Source organism: Acartia tonsa, chromosome 3, assembly GCF_053477335.1.
Source record: "Acartia tonsa isolate MP-2025a chromosome 3, ASM5347733v1, whole genome shotgun sequence".
Classification (NCBI taxonomy): domain Eukaryota; kingdom Metazoa; phylum Arthropoda; class Copepoda; order Calanoida; family Acartiidae; genus Acartia; species Acartia tonsa.
This window is the reverse complement of record NC_137262.1, coordinates 48,273,985-48,289,397: the sequence shown is the minus strand read 5'-3', so window position 1 is coordinate 48,289,397 and position 15,413 is coordinate 48,273,985. Positions and strand designations below refer to the sequence as shown.

At 31.8% G+C, this 15,413-nt stretch overlaps 3 protein-coding genes across 3 annotated transcripts in view; all 3 read left to right on the top strand.

Annotated features, from left to right (window-relative positions):
• The first annotated feature begins 990 nt into the window (after window positions 1-990).
• Window positions 991-7,726, top strand: LOC145314430 (uncharacterized). Its single transcript, XM_080154323.1, has 12 exons — window positions 991-1,275; window positions 2,143-2,253; window positions 2,474-2,562; window positions 2,817-2,928; window positions 3,073-3,173; window positions 3,398-3,462; window positions 3,763-4,387; window positions 4,534-4,653; window positions 4,934-5,043; window positions 5,617-6,141; window positions 6,618-6,709; window positions 7,262-7,726. The coding sequence occupies exons 1-12, from the start codon at window positions 1,071-1,073 to the stop codon at window positions 7,375-7,377; spliced, it is 2,271 nt and encodes a 756-aa protein (XP_080010449.1). The 5' UTR covers window positions 991-1,070; the 3' UTR covers window positions 7,378-7,726.
• LOC145314429 (uncharacterized) lies at window positions 7,698-14,764 on the top strand. Its single transcript, XM_080154322.1, has 10 exons — window positions 7,698-8,270; window positions 8,442-8,525; window positions 8,830-9,131; window positions 10,192-10,733; window positions 11,387-11,483; window positions 12,051-12,193; window positions 12,372-12,459; window positions 12,680-12,786; window positions 14,080-14,250; window positions 14,502-14,764. The coding sequence occupies exons 1-10, from the start codon at window positions 7,698-7,700 to the stop codon at window positions 14,714-14,716; spliced, it is 2,322 nt and encodes a 773-aa protein (XP_080010448.1). The 3' UTR covers window positions 14,717-14,764.
• LOC145314428 (uncharacterized) overlaps window positions 14,743-15,413 on the top strand; it is a 17,809-nt gene continuing 17,138 nt past the window's right edge. The window contains exons 1-2 of the mRNA XM_080154321.1: window positions 14,743-14,816; window positions 15,136-15,213. Of these exons, the coding sequence (XP_080010447.1) occupies window positions 15,157-15,213 (57 nt within the window). The 5' untranslated portion in view covers window positions 14,743-14,816; window positions 15,136-15,156. The remainder of the gene's footprint in view (window positions 14,817-15,135; window positions 15,214-15,413) is intronic.

Below are 15,413 nucleotides of genomic sequence, written 5' to 3'. Positions count from 1 at the left end.
TACGATTTAGGAAGCGTAGCAACTCTATAATTGAATCGAGATTATCCGTACGTCTATTTAAAAGATCATGATCTCTAACTTTTGAAAGCAAAATTTTGTATGATATAATAAATTATCCTATTCATCTGATTTTTGGATTAATGATTCCTATATCTACAAGGAACAATATAGTATTAAGCAAGGCATCTCTTCAATCAAATCCTAAAAATGAAAGAATGTCCTTTTATTGCATTCTGTATTTACCCCAATTTTGCAATAAATTCATACATAATTTTGTTTAGACTTTAAAATAAATTTGTTTCTTGTTAAGTTTGACACTCTACAAGAGTTGTTCGTTTGTCCTCCCTCCTGATTTTAGAGCTTCGATTTTTTGGATGTTTTCAATCTTGTAATCTTCTATTCTTTTTGTCAGTAGAGTTCAGTAAAAAAAAACTTTGCTTATATCTCGTCTTCTCAATTTTTTTTTTAAAACTTCAACAATAAAAATTATATTGATTAAGGAGGACAATGTAAGATGCAAAATTTGCAAGCTGGACTTCTCAAATTATTCTAAATATTTGGTTCATGTTAAGAAACATTCTAATATACACAAAGGGGATGTTTCATAATAAAATAATTTATAATCTACTACATTCATATGTGACACGATGCATTTACAGTGTGATTAATATGATAAATTTCATTAAACTTTTTTAAACCTACTTGTTTCGTTGTTGCTTTACCTTAAAGTGACTAGCGCACAGAAACCCATACATGTGTACTGAAAAAATTAAAAATAAAGGTGGTATTTTTTATTCTTTATGCATAACTCCTGTGGGAGTCCCTAACCTAGGGTAAAACACACCAAAAACTTATCACTTCCGATTGTATTTGTAAAATAAGGGTAGGGAGTTTTGCGCTTGCTAGGCACTTTGAGAAGAACATCAAGCATCTACAAAATTTAGTTTTATTTTGACTAATTCTCTTCTTTTATCTTAGTCTACTTTGCTCTAATCATTTTTTAAAAAACATGATTTCAGAATTTAAAATGTTCGAATTGTAAAATATTAAAAATCCACCAAAAATCTAAAATGTCAGAACGTACCTTTATAGAGTTTATAGAGGATACTTTGCCATCAAATGAAGAATTGTATATTGATAGGAAAAATGAATCCATAGAATTCGATTCTTCCGTAAATGTCAAAATAAATGGCATTGAAGATTGTGAAACAATTAAAGAGGAGGAGATAGAAATTTTTAATGATGCTTCGCAAGCAATTCAAAATGCCGCCCAGGAATAGATCAATATAGAATTAGAACACTTTTTAAGAAAGGGGGGGGGGGGAAGTTTGTACAGTTATAGGAAATGAAAATTCAGTATCAAATTTTGCCCTGGCCGTTTGGGGATGTTTTTATAGTTATCAACCTAATTCTTTTTGTAAGCTCTCTTATATGATTGGATCTACCTGTAAAATTTTGAAAATTGAATTTTGGGACTTTCCCTCTAGGGGCTAGCTAGCTAACTAAAATTTTAAGTTATGAGCTTATTTTTTAAGAAATCGAACTGATATTTTAAATGGAACATTTTAATACACAGATGAGTTGATCAGCCACCCCATATTTCATTTTTGCACTTTACTTCTAGGGGCTTTTGGGGTAAAACAACCCCCCCAAATACAAAATACAAATACAAAAAGTTTTGAGCTTACAAGCCCCTAGAAATAAAGTGCAAAATGAAATATGGGATTGCTAATCTACTCATTTATGCAATAAAAGTTTCCATTTAAAAAATCAGCTCGAAATCTTAAAAAATAAGCTCAAAACTTAAAATTTAAGTGTTTGGGGGGGGGGGGGGGGTCTTTTGCCCAACTAGCCCCTAGAGGGAAAGTCCCAAAATTCAATTTTCAAAGTTTTACAGGTAGATCCAATCATATAAGAGTTTACAAAAAGAATTAGGTTGATAACTATAAAAACAAGCCCAAACGGCCAGGGCAAAATTTGATACTGTATTTTCATTTCCTATAACTGTACAAACTCCCCCCCCCCCTTAGTTGTTTAAATTTCCACTCATCCAGAACCATTTTGATCCGGTTTTTGGCCAATGTCAAAAGGGCAGGACATGAATTTGTTTCCATTGCTTATTTTTCTATGTAAAACTAAAGGCTATAACTGAAGCTAAAGAGACAGTGACTAAGATCAAAACAGTTGTTAATGATTTTATTTCTGTGGATGGTATCACTGACACTCTTGTGGTTGCTCTTCAGTGTTGTACAGGTTGATTATTATCATATTGTTAGTAAAGCAGTTACACTTTAATTAGTTATGTCATTGTCAATACGTTAGTTTGTACGACTACGCACAATAAATCATATTTTATGTCTTTTAAAAAGATTGTTCTTGTGCAATTAAGAATAGCATTTTCCAAAAAAACCTTAAAAATGGATAATATCCAAAAACAGTGAAGCTCAAAAGTTTAAACATATTTTGATTACAGACGCAGCTACGGCTGTCGATGGAGCTTCAACAGTTTGGCAGCAAATTCAGCGACAAAATTGTGACCTCGCAGCCACAGATAACGTAAAGGTAGAGATAAAGTAAAAATTATTTGGGATACAGGGATAGGATAATGGGGATAAAATAATCTTTAAAATCATCAATAATTTATGTTTTTAAACTAGGTAAGTTGAATATTTTCCCTCCACATCTCCATCTCTTTCCCCACTTGACGTAAAAAAGTTTAATATACCCTTATAATTTCACCCCCCCCCCCCCCCTCCCATTAATGAAGGATTTTGAAAGATATGCATCTATGGTATTTACTTTTTATCTTTGTAAAGGTAAAGGACGAGTTTGATGAGTCACATGACCTGAAGTCTGATTGCTATGATACTGAAACCCTCAAACCAAATCTTAAACTTGAAAATGATGAAAATGGCCTTCAAGATTCAGGTAGCACAGTTATTCTAATTTGCAGGGATCTTAAGGGATAAGTCAATGGACAAAAAAATTATATGATAAGAAAAATTACTTAATTAGATTGGTTCAATAGTATGGACCAACCAATCAAAATTTTGAGAATGTGCCAATTTACAGATTTTGGTGACCAGCTTGATGACGATCAAGACTATGTACCTGGAGAGAATGATATGGATCCCGATGATTTTCAACATGAAAAAGTTCCAAGTCGAAAATCGGTAGGGCCACTTACTCTGCATTAACTTAAAAATGAATTAATTTTAAATTTTTTTCGCTAACACCAGAGACGTCCAAGCTTTTTATTTTTTTTGTTAAATAAGGGGTTTTAAAAATTTTTAGGGGTGTTCTAATGTATTTTCTAAAATTATGAAGGGTTTAAAAGTTTTAGGGGCCCTCGTCCTTGGACGTCTATGGCTAACCTTTTTATGCCTTATTTTTCTAGAAATCCTATGCTTGTGAAGATTGCAATTATGTTGGGAAACAGCTTAAAAATTTAACTGCACACAGGCAAGAACGTTGTAGTGTATGAAAGGGCTTTATTACTATTCTTTTAAGTGGTGAAGTTTATTAAAATTACAAAAATACAAGAAGGGCTAAAAATTTCAGATATTAATAATCTCCATTGAAATACTTTAAAATACCCAAGGCTGAAATTTTCATTGTAAAATTGTTGTATCTTTTTGTTCTATGGGACTTTTATAGACCCTTTTATGGATTTTATTTCTTGGTAATGACATATCTGGGAATTAGCTCTCATAGATGAATTTGAAATAGCTCTGATCATCTTACATCGTCCTTGAAACATAGATTAAAGAAGCATGGAGAGGAAACAGAGGAAGGTCACTTTAAATGTGAACTATGCCCATACACATCCACCAATAAAAATGCCTATAGCAGACACATTTCTAAGGTTCACATGGACAAAATGTTCAGCTGTTGTCTGTGCAAACAACTGCTTTTAGAAAAATCACTAATGGAAAAACACTTAAAAGAATCACATACAGAGGAAATAGATCATACGTGCAAAAAGTGTCGGACAGCCAAAAAGGCCGCCAAACGGCCACAAAATTACATGCAGCATATTAGAGAGGTGGCAGATATGCAGGAGTGTGAGTTGTGTGATTTTAAAACGCCCAGCACTAAGGATAGAAAGATAATCCGACGACATTTAATCTACTGGCATTTTTCACCCAAAGAAAAGTGTGACCTTTGTGACTACGTTGCCAGAAATGTGGGTAAGTTGAGAGAACACAGACAGGCTGTGCATGAGGGTAGGACCTACCCCTGTCCTTGGGAAGGGTGTACACACCAGTCCAAACATAAAAGAAATTTGAAGCATCATGTGGAACATGTACACAAGAAGGTGGAGGTTTACTGCAAGAAATGTCCCTTTAAAACGAGAAATCCAACAGCTTTGGTGCAACATAATAGGGATGACTGACCAAAATATAAAATATCTAATAATTATAAAAAACATGGTTATAAGGAGATAAAATAAACGTCTAAATAAGCATATATGGAAAATTTGATTATACAAAGTGTTATTTTATTCTATTGGTCATGTCATATGATTGCAGGTCTAGTCATATGGAGGAGAAATATTACTGTGATGAATGTACGTTCATAGGAGCTTCCATGCTGTCCCTGAACTCACACATTTCTAAAACTCACACTGAGAATAATAGAAATAAGGCAGCGGTAAAAGGATAAGAAATTTAGTAGATTTTTTCATAGGGTGAAAAGAACATGCAAATGTGTTTGTTCTAGTCTAAACCAAACAGCATAATACTAAATATGTTAATAATTTTACCTACTAATGCCTTAACAAGTAACATGAATAGAAAGAGTAGGACTAGGCAGATTGCTGTAAGGTGTTAGGAATATTTGCAACTTTTCTATTCAGTAAAATTTTTATCCTTTTTAATTCCATCTGAAGAGTTCAATTTTATTTACTTATCCATTTTACCTTGATTCATAGGCTCGTGAAGACGCTTTTAAGAATATAGAGGAGCTAGTTGATGAAAATGGAGTCATCAAATACAAATGTCGTCATTGTGATTATTCAACTAGTAACCTCTCAAATCTCAGGTATGAAGTGGGGACAAGGGCATGGAGGTAGGGGACATTAGGCTGTTGATTATACTAGTCCCCAAAGATTTATAATAATGTTTTCTTACTTTGGGGATTTTTATTGAATTGTGATTTGTTTGTTTATTAAGTTGAGTATCCAAACGTTTCAACCACTAATTGTAATCTACAGAAGGGGTAATTTTGAGTATCATCATTGGGGATGTACATCAATTTATGTGCCATTGTCTCATCCCTTTAGATCCCTTTTATAAGGGGTTTTATAATAAGGATGGTAACTTTCATGAAAGTGAATCATATAAAGATCATAAGGAAAAACAATCGCAACTATTTAGGAAAACCAAGGTAGAAACTGCAAAATCTATGTCAATAAGTTTGAACAAAATATTAAAATGACCATTTCGCTGGCAAATGCAAGACTTTTGTTGGTTGTTAAATCTTGCATAGGCTTATTTCTGCTTAGAACTGTTAGTCAGAAGTTTGATAAAATTAGAAATAGGTTGTAAAGGAACTTGATTAAAAGTTTTTCTTTTGATTGAGCTTTAAAATAATTCTTTTATCCTCACTTTTCAGGGATGCTCACATGCCAAAGCACACTGGGACCGCCATTAAATGTGATTTTTGTGCATTTACAACCAAAAACAAGAGACTACTAGCCGTGCATGTGACCAACAGACACAAGGAGCACAAATTAATCTGTGATCAATGTGACTATTCAACAAATAGTAAATTTCACTTTAATCAACACTATCAGTCTAAACATGAAGGCGTAACATATAAATGTAAATGGTGTGATTACTCTGCAATAACTCTGCAATATCTACAAAAACATCAACGTAGACACGAGGGCAAAGCGTATAATTGTGAGTTTGAGGGTTGCAGTTTCGTGGCCCCGTACCCGTCAGATCTAACTATCCATGTGAATGCTGTGCACAAGAAAGTGAGGCTAAAGTGTCCCGAGTGTGACTACAAAGCCGCCAGAAAAGGAGATCTTAATAAGCACATAAAGAAGGTGCATGGTACTGATGTGCAGATAATACATTGTCCCAAATGTAGGTTTGTTACATCAGTGGATACTGAACTATATGAGCATATTAGGAAAGGATATATACGGATTAAATAAAAACCAAACAATTGACAGGGGAATTTTTTCCTGATTTTCTTCAAAACTTATCTTAATTTACTACATTAGCTATTACTGCATCAAACCCACTTTTGCACCTTTCATCTACTATAAAAACAAGGATGACAACAGCCATAAGTATCACAACAAATATGGATTGAAATATCGAAAAAGTGATTTAAAGAGCAGATATTCAGTGGTTCTAAATCAAGCATAAATTAAGTGTAAAATTTACGAAACATTTAAGTCGTATTTTCATATGTTTTAATATTTAAATATTAGTAAAATCTCAGCTATCTTTCATTAATAATAATTGTGAAAATAACATTCCTCCATAGCGTTAAGTACTTACGGACAGACAGAAAGACAAAGTAAATCATAAAGATGCTGCGCTGTTGAAAACTCTTGCACCCCTTTTCTATTAACTTAACCATATATATCCTGTGAACAGAGAGGCGCATGACCCTGACATAGCCGAGCCAATTGTTCAGGAGATGAAATATCAACTCAGCAATGTACCCAAACATGAACCAGGGTTGTCAGGTAAAAGTTATAGCTGGAGTCACATCATATTTTATAAAGTAGTGAGATTTTCTTTGTCTGTAGCAAAGGATCTCGCACACCGCTGAATAGATATGGATATCCTTTACGCTAAAGGTGCAGGGTAGGTTTTTAACTATTTTTGGGAAGGGTACCTCCATCCTCCAAATAGAAATCTCCTTTTTAAAAATTGACCACCACCAATTCGTCATTATCGTAGAACACTATACTATAGATCTGTTAATTTGTCCTCCCCTCACAAGTGCACCTAGAGACCACTAGGGTCCTAGCCGCTAGTAAGAACGTAGAGCAAAGACATAGAGCAAAGAGTAGGAACATTTTGTGTTGGAATTATTTAAATAAATGCTTAGTTGTAAACTTGTAGCTATTTATTAACATGTTTTAAATTTGGCTTTAAAATCTTCTAATACCTAAGGAATGATCTAAGTTTTACTTTTAAAAAAGTTATTATCTGTAATAATATTCATTAATAACCAAAAAATTAATATTTATACAAAAAATAAAATATTACCTAACATGTTATATTCTGTATAGGTGTTAGTGTAACGCATGTTCTTGGTAACCCAATACCTGGAAGTGCGGGGCTTCCTGGAGTCAGCCAGGCAGATCATTTCCAGTATATTGATGTCAAAAATCCATCTCCTATTTAATTGAAGCAAATTTCCTTTTATTTTTTTGTTATAATAAAAAAATAATAAACAATAATAATGGGTATTGTTCATGTTATTGTTATGTTTCCAATCATTCAGCTAAAAGTGCCTAAAATGAAAAAAATATTTATTCATATATTCAAACAAGTTTTTTTTTATAAAAAAAATACTTTAAAAAATACTTCATTTTTAAGTATATTGTATCTTTTGTTATTGTAACAAAGGCACATTTCTTCAATGGTCCCCAAGGTTGTTGAAATATTGAATTCTACTGAAATTGTAAATAAGAAAATTTAAATATGTTGTGATATTTTGAAGTTATGGTTAACAAAGTCAACATTTCAGAAAATAACAGTGAGCTTTTAAAAAACTTTAAAATGGAACCAAACAACAAAGACTTGAATTATTTTGATATTGAAAATATTCTCGACATTTGTGACATAAAATATTTAGATAATGAAAGCATTGATTCATTTTACCTGAAGTTCAGATCAAGAATTTGTAATCAATTGAAAAAGAAAGGGGATAAGATTATAATGCCCAAAGATCAACAATTACTTGAACACGAACTTTTAGATGATGAAATAATTTCTCCTACGTTTGAAGAAGTTATCTTGATATGGTGTCTTGAAAAGATTGATCCTAAACTGCCATTGCAATTGAAAGAAGCATTTAATGAACAATTGAAAAGTAAAATTTCTTTATGCGAGCTTCAAACAGAAATATTTGAAGTTTTACCAATTTTACTAAAATATAATGATAATGAAAAGAGTATCATTGATAATATTGATGAAGTTACAGTAAAGATTGTTGTTAAAAATGAAGGAGGAACAGACACTGAGATTATTCTTGATGATGCCTTTAAGGAAGAGAAGTTGGATGGAGAATTTCAGGTTATTTTATTCTGATAAGATTTATTTTACGATTCGGATCATGGAAAGAAACCGAAGTTGCCGGTTTCATCGTATTTTCACAGTAGCTTTTGAAGGGTTATTTTAGGACGATTCTATTGTTTAAATATATTTTTTATTATTTACCTTATTTAAATTTGTTTTCTACTATAGGTTAATGGCAATGCTTCAACTAACCCGTGTCAATTTTGTGGAAAGTCCTTTAAAACAAAGAAACAACTAAGTAACCACTCAAGGGACTAATACTTAAAAGTTTGGAATTCTTTTAAACTGTAAAACCTGTTTAGCTATACTGGGAAGCTGACTATATATTTAGTGGCTAGTTCTTAGATTATTGAACAAGGAAAAATTTAAATTCTGCAGTTTTCCAAAAATATTACAACTTTGTTAGGGGTCCTTATTTTATTTTCGACTTCTTATGTATATAGTCCAAAATTGGAAAACAGCTGAGCTGTAGCTGCCTAGCCATAGTTATTACACTTGATATCTAATTCTTAAATAGAAAAAAGTTTATAATATTTTTAAGTATTGGCCTCTCAGGATACATAACACAGAAGAAAGTATCTGCGAATATTGTAAGAAAACATTTGACTGTAAAAAGTACCTGGTTGACCACATCTATAAACAACACAAACAAATTATTCAATGCAGTTTCTGCGAAGTTGTTCTTAATGGAAAGATTGACTATGATTTACACCTAAAAGATCACCAACAAGAAAACTTGAATATATCCAAAGAAAACAAAGTTAAAAATTTGAAAATTAATAGATCTAAAAATATTAATGAATGTTTAATAAGTGGGGAAAGTTTTACTACCAAAAGAAAATTGTATATTCATACAAGGTAAGTTTTACCTATTGCAAATCATGGTTTATAAAGTTTCGTTTCCCTCAATATGCCTGTAAATACAGGGAGTAAGGGAGGGGACAATGGATCGAATATTCAATCTTTAGGAGTCTCAGACTTTGGGGACTGGCTTAAAGGGAATGTGCAAGAATTTAGCAGTTTCTGACTGAGTTTGGGGACTTGCGCAAGAAATGCCGTTACTCGCTATGTTAGTTTTGAATATATATAGTTTTGCAGACAGAGAGTAGTTCAAATATCAATACACGGCCCCCCTCCCATACTATATTTCACTCCCTTCATCACCACCTCCTTTTTAAAAGTAGACGAGAAAGGGAAATGGAGAAGGGAGGTGGGGGAAATAAACAGGATAAAAAGGGGCAGGAAGGCGTGCGGGTCATACATTTGCCCATCCAGCTACACGCCTGCCTGCCCCTTTTTTCCGTGTTCACATCACTTGCCCCCAAATCTCTTTTCTCTTTCCCTGTCATCTGGAGAGTTCCAGGGAGATATTTCTAGTAATTAATTACAGAATGGTTATGTCAGTCTGTAATACTGGTAATCTTATTTTCAAATGATTGCTTTTTTTCTTGGAACTTTTTCTTAGTTTATGGTTTTCTAGATTTAATCAACAATCACTTTACAATTTCCACCATATTTTCGGGATTATTCTGGTTTTCATGGCCTTTCTTCAGAAACTCTTAAATTGAATTAATTGTCCCCTCCCTTACTCCCTGCTGTAAATATGCAACTCTCATTTGATTCAAGGATTTGTGAATGGTAGAAAGTTTAAAGGGTTAACTTTTTTGGTTAATATTAAACCTACATGTAACAATACAATTTTATTTGTGTAATATATAAACAGATATTTATTCATATATGTATAATAATCTGATCATTTTTTATTTCATCTTGGTCTGTTATAAACCGTTTTATTAAAGATAGATTAGTAAATTTAAATAGTTTCAGTTTTATTCTAGTTTGTTTTCTTTGTCTATTGCTTTAGCTTAACTTTCCTGTAGTTAAAGTGTAGTTTTAAACAATCTTTTCTTATTTAAAGTCAAAGCCATGAAGAAGAAGAAATGATTGAAAATGACACATCGTTACCTGAAGAATTGAATGATGAGATAGTTGATGATCCTACTATTATAAATACTGAAGAAATTCAACCTAAAGAGCTTCAATATAATGATGTTTATACTATTAAAACAGTAATTGATGAAGTTAAACCTAATTCTGATGAAGAAAGAACTAATGAATCTTCACCAAATACTTGCCCAGTATGCAATAAATCATTTAAAAGTGAGAAACACTTGAACTGGCACCAAAGATATCATAAAGTGGATTCTATACCACATAATTGTACTATTTGCGACAAATCATTCACAACAAAGCGAAAACTCAATGACCATAAATTAACACACAAAGTTGAACATTGCGTTTGTGATATATGCAACAAAACTTTTGATCGCAGAAAACATTTGATCAATCACAGATATAAACAGCACAAAGAATACTCATGTGATAAATGTGATGCTATTGTGCATGGAAAGTATGAATATGAAACACATTTAAAGGAAAAACACGGAGAAAATATTACAGGGATAATTGGATAAGTTATTATATTTTACATAATTGTGGGAATTTTAATTTACTTTCTCTTGCTTCAAACACAAAAGCTGTCTTGACTATTCTTGACACTATGTCTTGATACTATTCACATGTAAAGAAATGAGATACAATCATAATCTGCATAGGAATGTTTTTGGTATTAGCTGCAGTTTTCTCATTATTATCTAACCTTGAGTATTGTAGATTTTCTAAAACCTACCCAAAATAATGGATCATAAAAGTGAGGCGTAGTATGAATACAACATCACATCTTTTTGGTTAGATTCGTAACTTTTGTACCTTTAACAGAATGCAAATTTCCTAATCACTTACCCACTAAACTCCCTACTTTCATGAAAATGTTACAGTATAAAAATATATGGTAGAATATACGTGGATATTCAGACAGGGTACAAATTGTCGTTAATTTAGGTTGCTAACAAGGACATCACTTATTGGTCAGTTCAGTATTCTGTAGGAGGGGATGGGATTGGGTAATGGGCGTGTATGGGCTTGGATTGTTATTTTAGCCCGCTACAAGTTTCACATGATAATCTGGTGTAAGATCCAAGTAATAATAAATCCATTAGCATTAGAAAACGTGTAGGTACCTATTTACAAATCCATTTATGCATAAATTTTAGTAAGCACATCTAGTCATGGCAAAGAAAAGAAACATCCGTGTGAAATTTGTGGCAAGTTTTTTCACAACCTCAGCTACCTGAAAATTCATCTAAATAGGAATGTTTTTTTATATTTGATAAGGTTTAAGATAAGAAAAAAGTACAATTTTTGGGTATAGTCCCTTTCGTGACATCGCACCTTAAGGGGCGATTCTTGGTATTTTTCACAGTAGGTTTTCTCCTATTTGTAGCCCCTGCGGGGGGCTCTAACCCTGCGGGGCCAATTACCTAACCCAGTGAGGCAATCACCTAACCCAATATAACCTAACCTAACCTAAAATAACCTATAAAAAGCCATTTTAAAAATACGACAAATCGCACCTTAAGGTGCTATGTCACGAAAGGGACTATTCCCCAATTTTTTTAAAAAGTTGCATAGCAGGAATAAAATAACACTTTTTATGTAAAAAAAAATTATGAAAAGGAAAAAAATCACAAAACCTAAGTAGCTAATCATTAAATGTAAAATATTTTTTTAAAAACCTTATCATGGATTTTATTCATTATAATTTAATTTACCATTGATTAATGCTAATCGATCAATACGAAATGCCTTATTTATTGAGTTTTGCGCTACAAAAAAAGTAATATTTAAAATATATCAAAACATACAATATTGAACTAGACATGATAACAAACTATTCTGTGCAGATTGCGATGTAAAATTTGAAACAAAAAAATTATACAGCATTCATATGAATAAAGTTCATAAAACTACTAAAATAATAAAGAAGTTTTCGTGTGAAATCTGCGGAAAGCTGTTTACTGGTAAGTAATATTTTATGATAGTTCTTATATTTTTTAGTGTAGTACAGCGCATTATTTCAAAATGTCCTAATCAGTGATATACTTATGACAATTTTACATTAGGTATATTTTTTCTTAAAATAATCTTTTCCTTTTTTGGCTTTTATCAGATAAGTATTGAAATTTTGTATAATTTTAGGGTCGCATATATTAAAGAAACATTTGAAAACTCACGGAGAGGGATGGAACCAGCTGAAATGTGCCACCTGTTCCCGCGTTTTCTCAAGGAATAGGATAAGAAAATTATATATATTTGGATCTTTCTAATTCTGAAAATAATCTAGGGTCTATAAATAATCCCATCTTAAGTGCGAAATCCTACATTTGGTAGCTTGTTGAAGGGGTGATTTGTTTATATGTCATAGCTAAAAACCAATTTTAGTATCAAAGATAGAAACTTTACAAGATGGATCTTTTTTAAAAACTATTTATTTCTTATCCTTTTAGTGAAGACCAAATGGGAGCGCATATATGCAAACACTTCACTTGCGACATCTGCAGCCAAAAGTTTGTACGAATTCGGAACCTGGAATTTCACAAACGTGAGCACGCAGGTAAACCTATTGGAGAAAAGGGTAGTTTAAGTAGAGGAATTGGTCAAGTCGTGTTACAAATATATTTTATTAAAAACCTTTGAAATTAAAAGGATAATTGCATGAAGTGCATTTCAGAAAAATGATTTCAGGCATAAGTTACATGAAAGCCATCAAACATATATAATTTATTATTACAATAAATAACAAACAATTAGACATCACTAAATTAGTCGTCATGCTGTTTTTGTGAAAATAAGCTATCTTCGTGCAACTACCCCTTTAGTTAACCGCTAAAATTATGAAAATTAAGAATTGGGGTTTGACTTTATTTGAAGACAAAAAAAACGTTCTTGTCCCTACTTCAAAATAAAAGTTGAAAAAAGAAATATTATTTGTTGGGTATACTTATTTCTATCTAGACTAACCAATTTCTAGCAAAATTATGAATAATGAAGTATGTAAAAAATGCCTTTAGTGATTTTTGATAAATAAATGTCTTCATTTTTACATATTTATTTTATAAACAATCCTTTCCCTTTAAAATTTTCCTTATTCCTTTATTTTATTCCCCCAGGTAAATTTTAGTTAGGAAGACGACAATTGTTGAAAAGTTTGAATTGCGGCATTCTCGCATGGCTTGTTTGTTTACATTTTCCGATAGCTTGGTTCGGGGCCGAAAAAGTGTTGATTTTTAGTAGTTTTAAAGTTTTTTTAAAATTAATTTCACTAAAAAGATGAATATTTTCAATATTTCATTATTTAAAATAATATTCTATAAAGAATTTTGACTAAAAACGAGAGAATTATCAAAAAGAATATTAGTTTATGAACACTCTCCCGGACGTTTCGTTCCGTAATTCTATTAAAAATTGAACAAATTAATGTTTTATTATGTCAAATTATTTAAAAGGTTATTTTTGTTAATGAATATTTTCTTAATTACCAATAACTTTATCACGAAAAATTCAATTTGAAGGTTAACTCTATTTTTTTCATATTTGCCGGTTATATATGATCTCATCTTTATCTCCTTGTCCTATGTAACTCTTTACGATATGGTATCTTGATTTATTTTTTATTACTTATATTCTCAGGGCTCGGCAGCTGTATGTAAGCCTTAGTGAAATCGTCATTTTTTAAGTATAAAATTTAGCTGGATGTCTGTCTAAACCTGTTCCATAACATTTAGACAATCCATCTTTTCGGAATTTCAATAGATTGCACACACGCGGGTTTAAACTTGAGGCTCATGCGCGGCTAAGGCGCGACTGCCAATCCCTGCTTATTCCTAAAATATTATATATTTCGCAGGAGAAACCATTTTTCCGTGTGACAGTTGCGAAGCTTTGTTTGACAAAAAGAAGCGTTTGGGCGAACACAAAAGATTTGTTCACAATGGCATTAGAAGATACAAATGTACAGTGTGCCCCAAAAAGTTTGCTGTCAAGAGTGGATTAAACAATCATACATTGATTCATACAGGTCACTTTATATTTAGTAGCTTTGTGTTAAGATTATGCTTCTAGATTGTAATTAGAAATAAAAAAAATTATACAAATTAAGTTTCTCATCTTAAAACGAATACTTCTAAAAGCGAAACCTTATTTGCATTTAAACCTAACTGATATTTATTAGATCGGGAAGAAAAAAAAACACATTTGAATGATGTCTCAGGGTGCTAATTACGCTACAAAATTTGCTTGAAATGCAATGAAACATTCTTGTTATTTTAGGAGAACGACCATATAAATGCGAAGCTTGTGATCAAACATTCCGCCTAAAAAGTTCTCTGGATATACACAACAGAATGCATACAAATGAACTTCCATTTGAATGTGACAGCTGCCATCAGAAATTTCGTATGCTGGGTAACCTTAAAGCGCACAGAGAAACTAAAATGTGTGGATTTTCTGAAAATGATTTGTTTAGAAATAATGTGGAAAATTAGGATAAATATAGATAATATTTCATTTCAGACATAAAAATGTTTCTGTAAGTGAGTCAAGTTAGACATATTAGTTATATTGTCTGCAGGTATTCATATTTAGGTATCATTTAAAATCCGAGACTCCATATTAATTTCAAACTTTTCAATTGTCCTGTAAAGATCGGATATAATCTCGAAAATGTTACAACTACAATCATTATTAAGAAGTCAGAAAGAGTAAATCTCTATAATTCTAAAAATTTATGTACGTCTATACCTAATAACTTAACAATTAATTTATGCTAGAAACTGACTTACCTACATGGAAAATGGTTTAAAACATTTATAGGATAATATGCATTTATTAAGAGAATGGCAGTGGCTTTCAAGATCCCAATATGCGCTAAAACATATTAAATCAATAAATAATTATAATTTAGGCTTTGTGTTTATGAGCCAAGATGCCAATTCACCAAATTTTACCGCCAGCGCCGCTGCAAAATGAAATTTCATTCCAGGTCAGACATTTTGAAATTTGTTTTATAAATCATGAATATTTTGAGTATTTATTTAAAAATCCCGTAAAACACGACATTGTTTTGTACAATTATAAACAAACACCCCAGCTAAAAATTCATAAATAACCTTCCTTTAAACAGGTTTTAGTAGGGATCTTTTGATATGATAATGGATGATAAATTGATATACATAATGATTC

Coding starts and splice junctions, on each gene's coding strand:
- LOC145314429 (XM_080154322.1), top strand. CDS start 7,698: ATGGTTAACAAAGTCAACATTTCAGAAAATAACAGTGAGCTTTTAAAA. Junction 8,526..8,829: donor AACTAAGTAACCACTCAAGG/GACTAATACTTA, acceptor TGGCCTCTCAGG/ATACATAACACAGAAGAAAG. Junction 11,484..12,050: donor CTGAAAATTCATCTAAATAG/GAATGTTTTTTT, acceptor ATATTGAACTAG/ACATGATAACAAACTATTCT.
- LOC145314430 (XM_080154323.1), top strand. CDS start 1,071: ATGTCAGAACGTACCTTTATAGAGTTTATAGAGGATACTTTGCCATCA. Junction 6,142..6,617: donor GAACTATATGAGCATATTAG/GAAAGGATATAT, acceptor TCCTGTGAACAG/AGAGGCGCATGACCCTGACA. Junction 6,710..7,261: donor ACATGAACCAGGGTTGTCAG/GTAAAAGTTATA, acceptor TATTCTGTATAG/GTGTTAGTGTAACGCATGTT.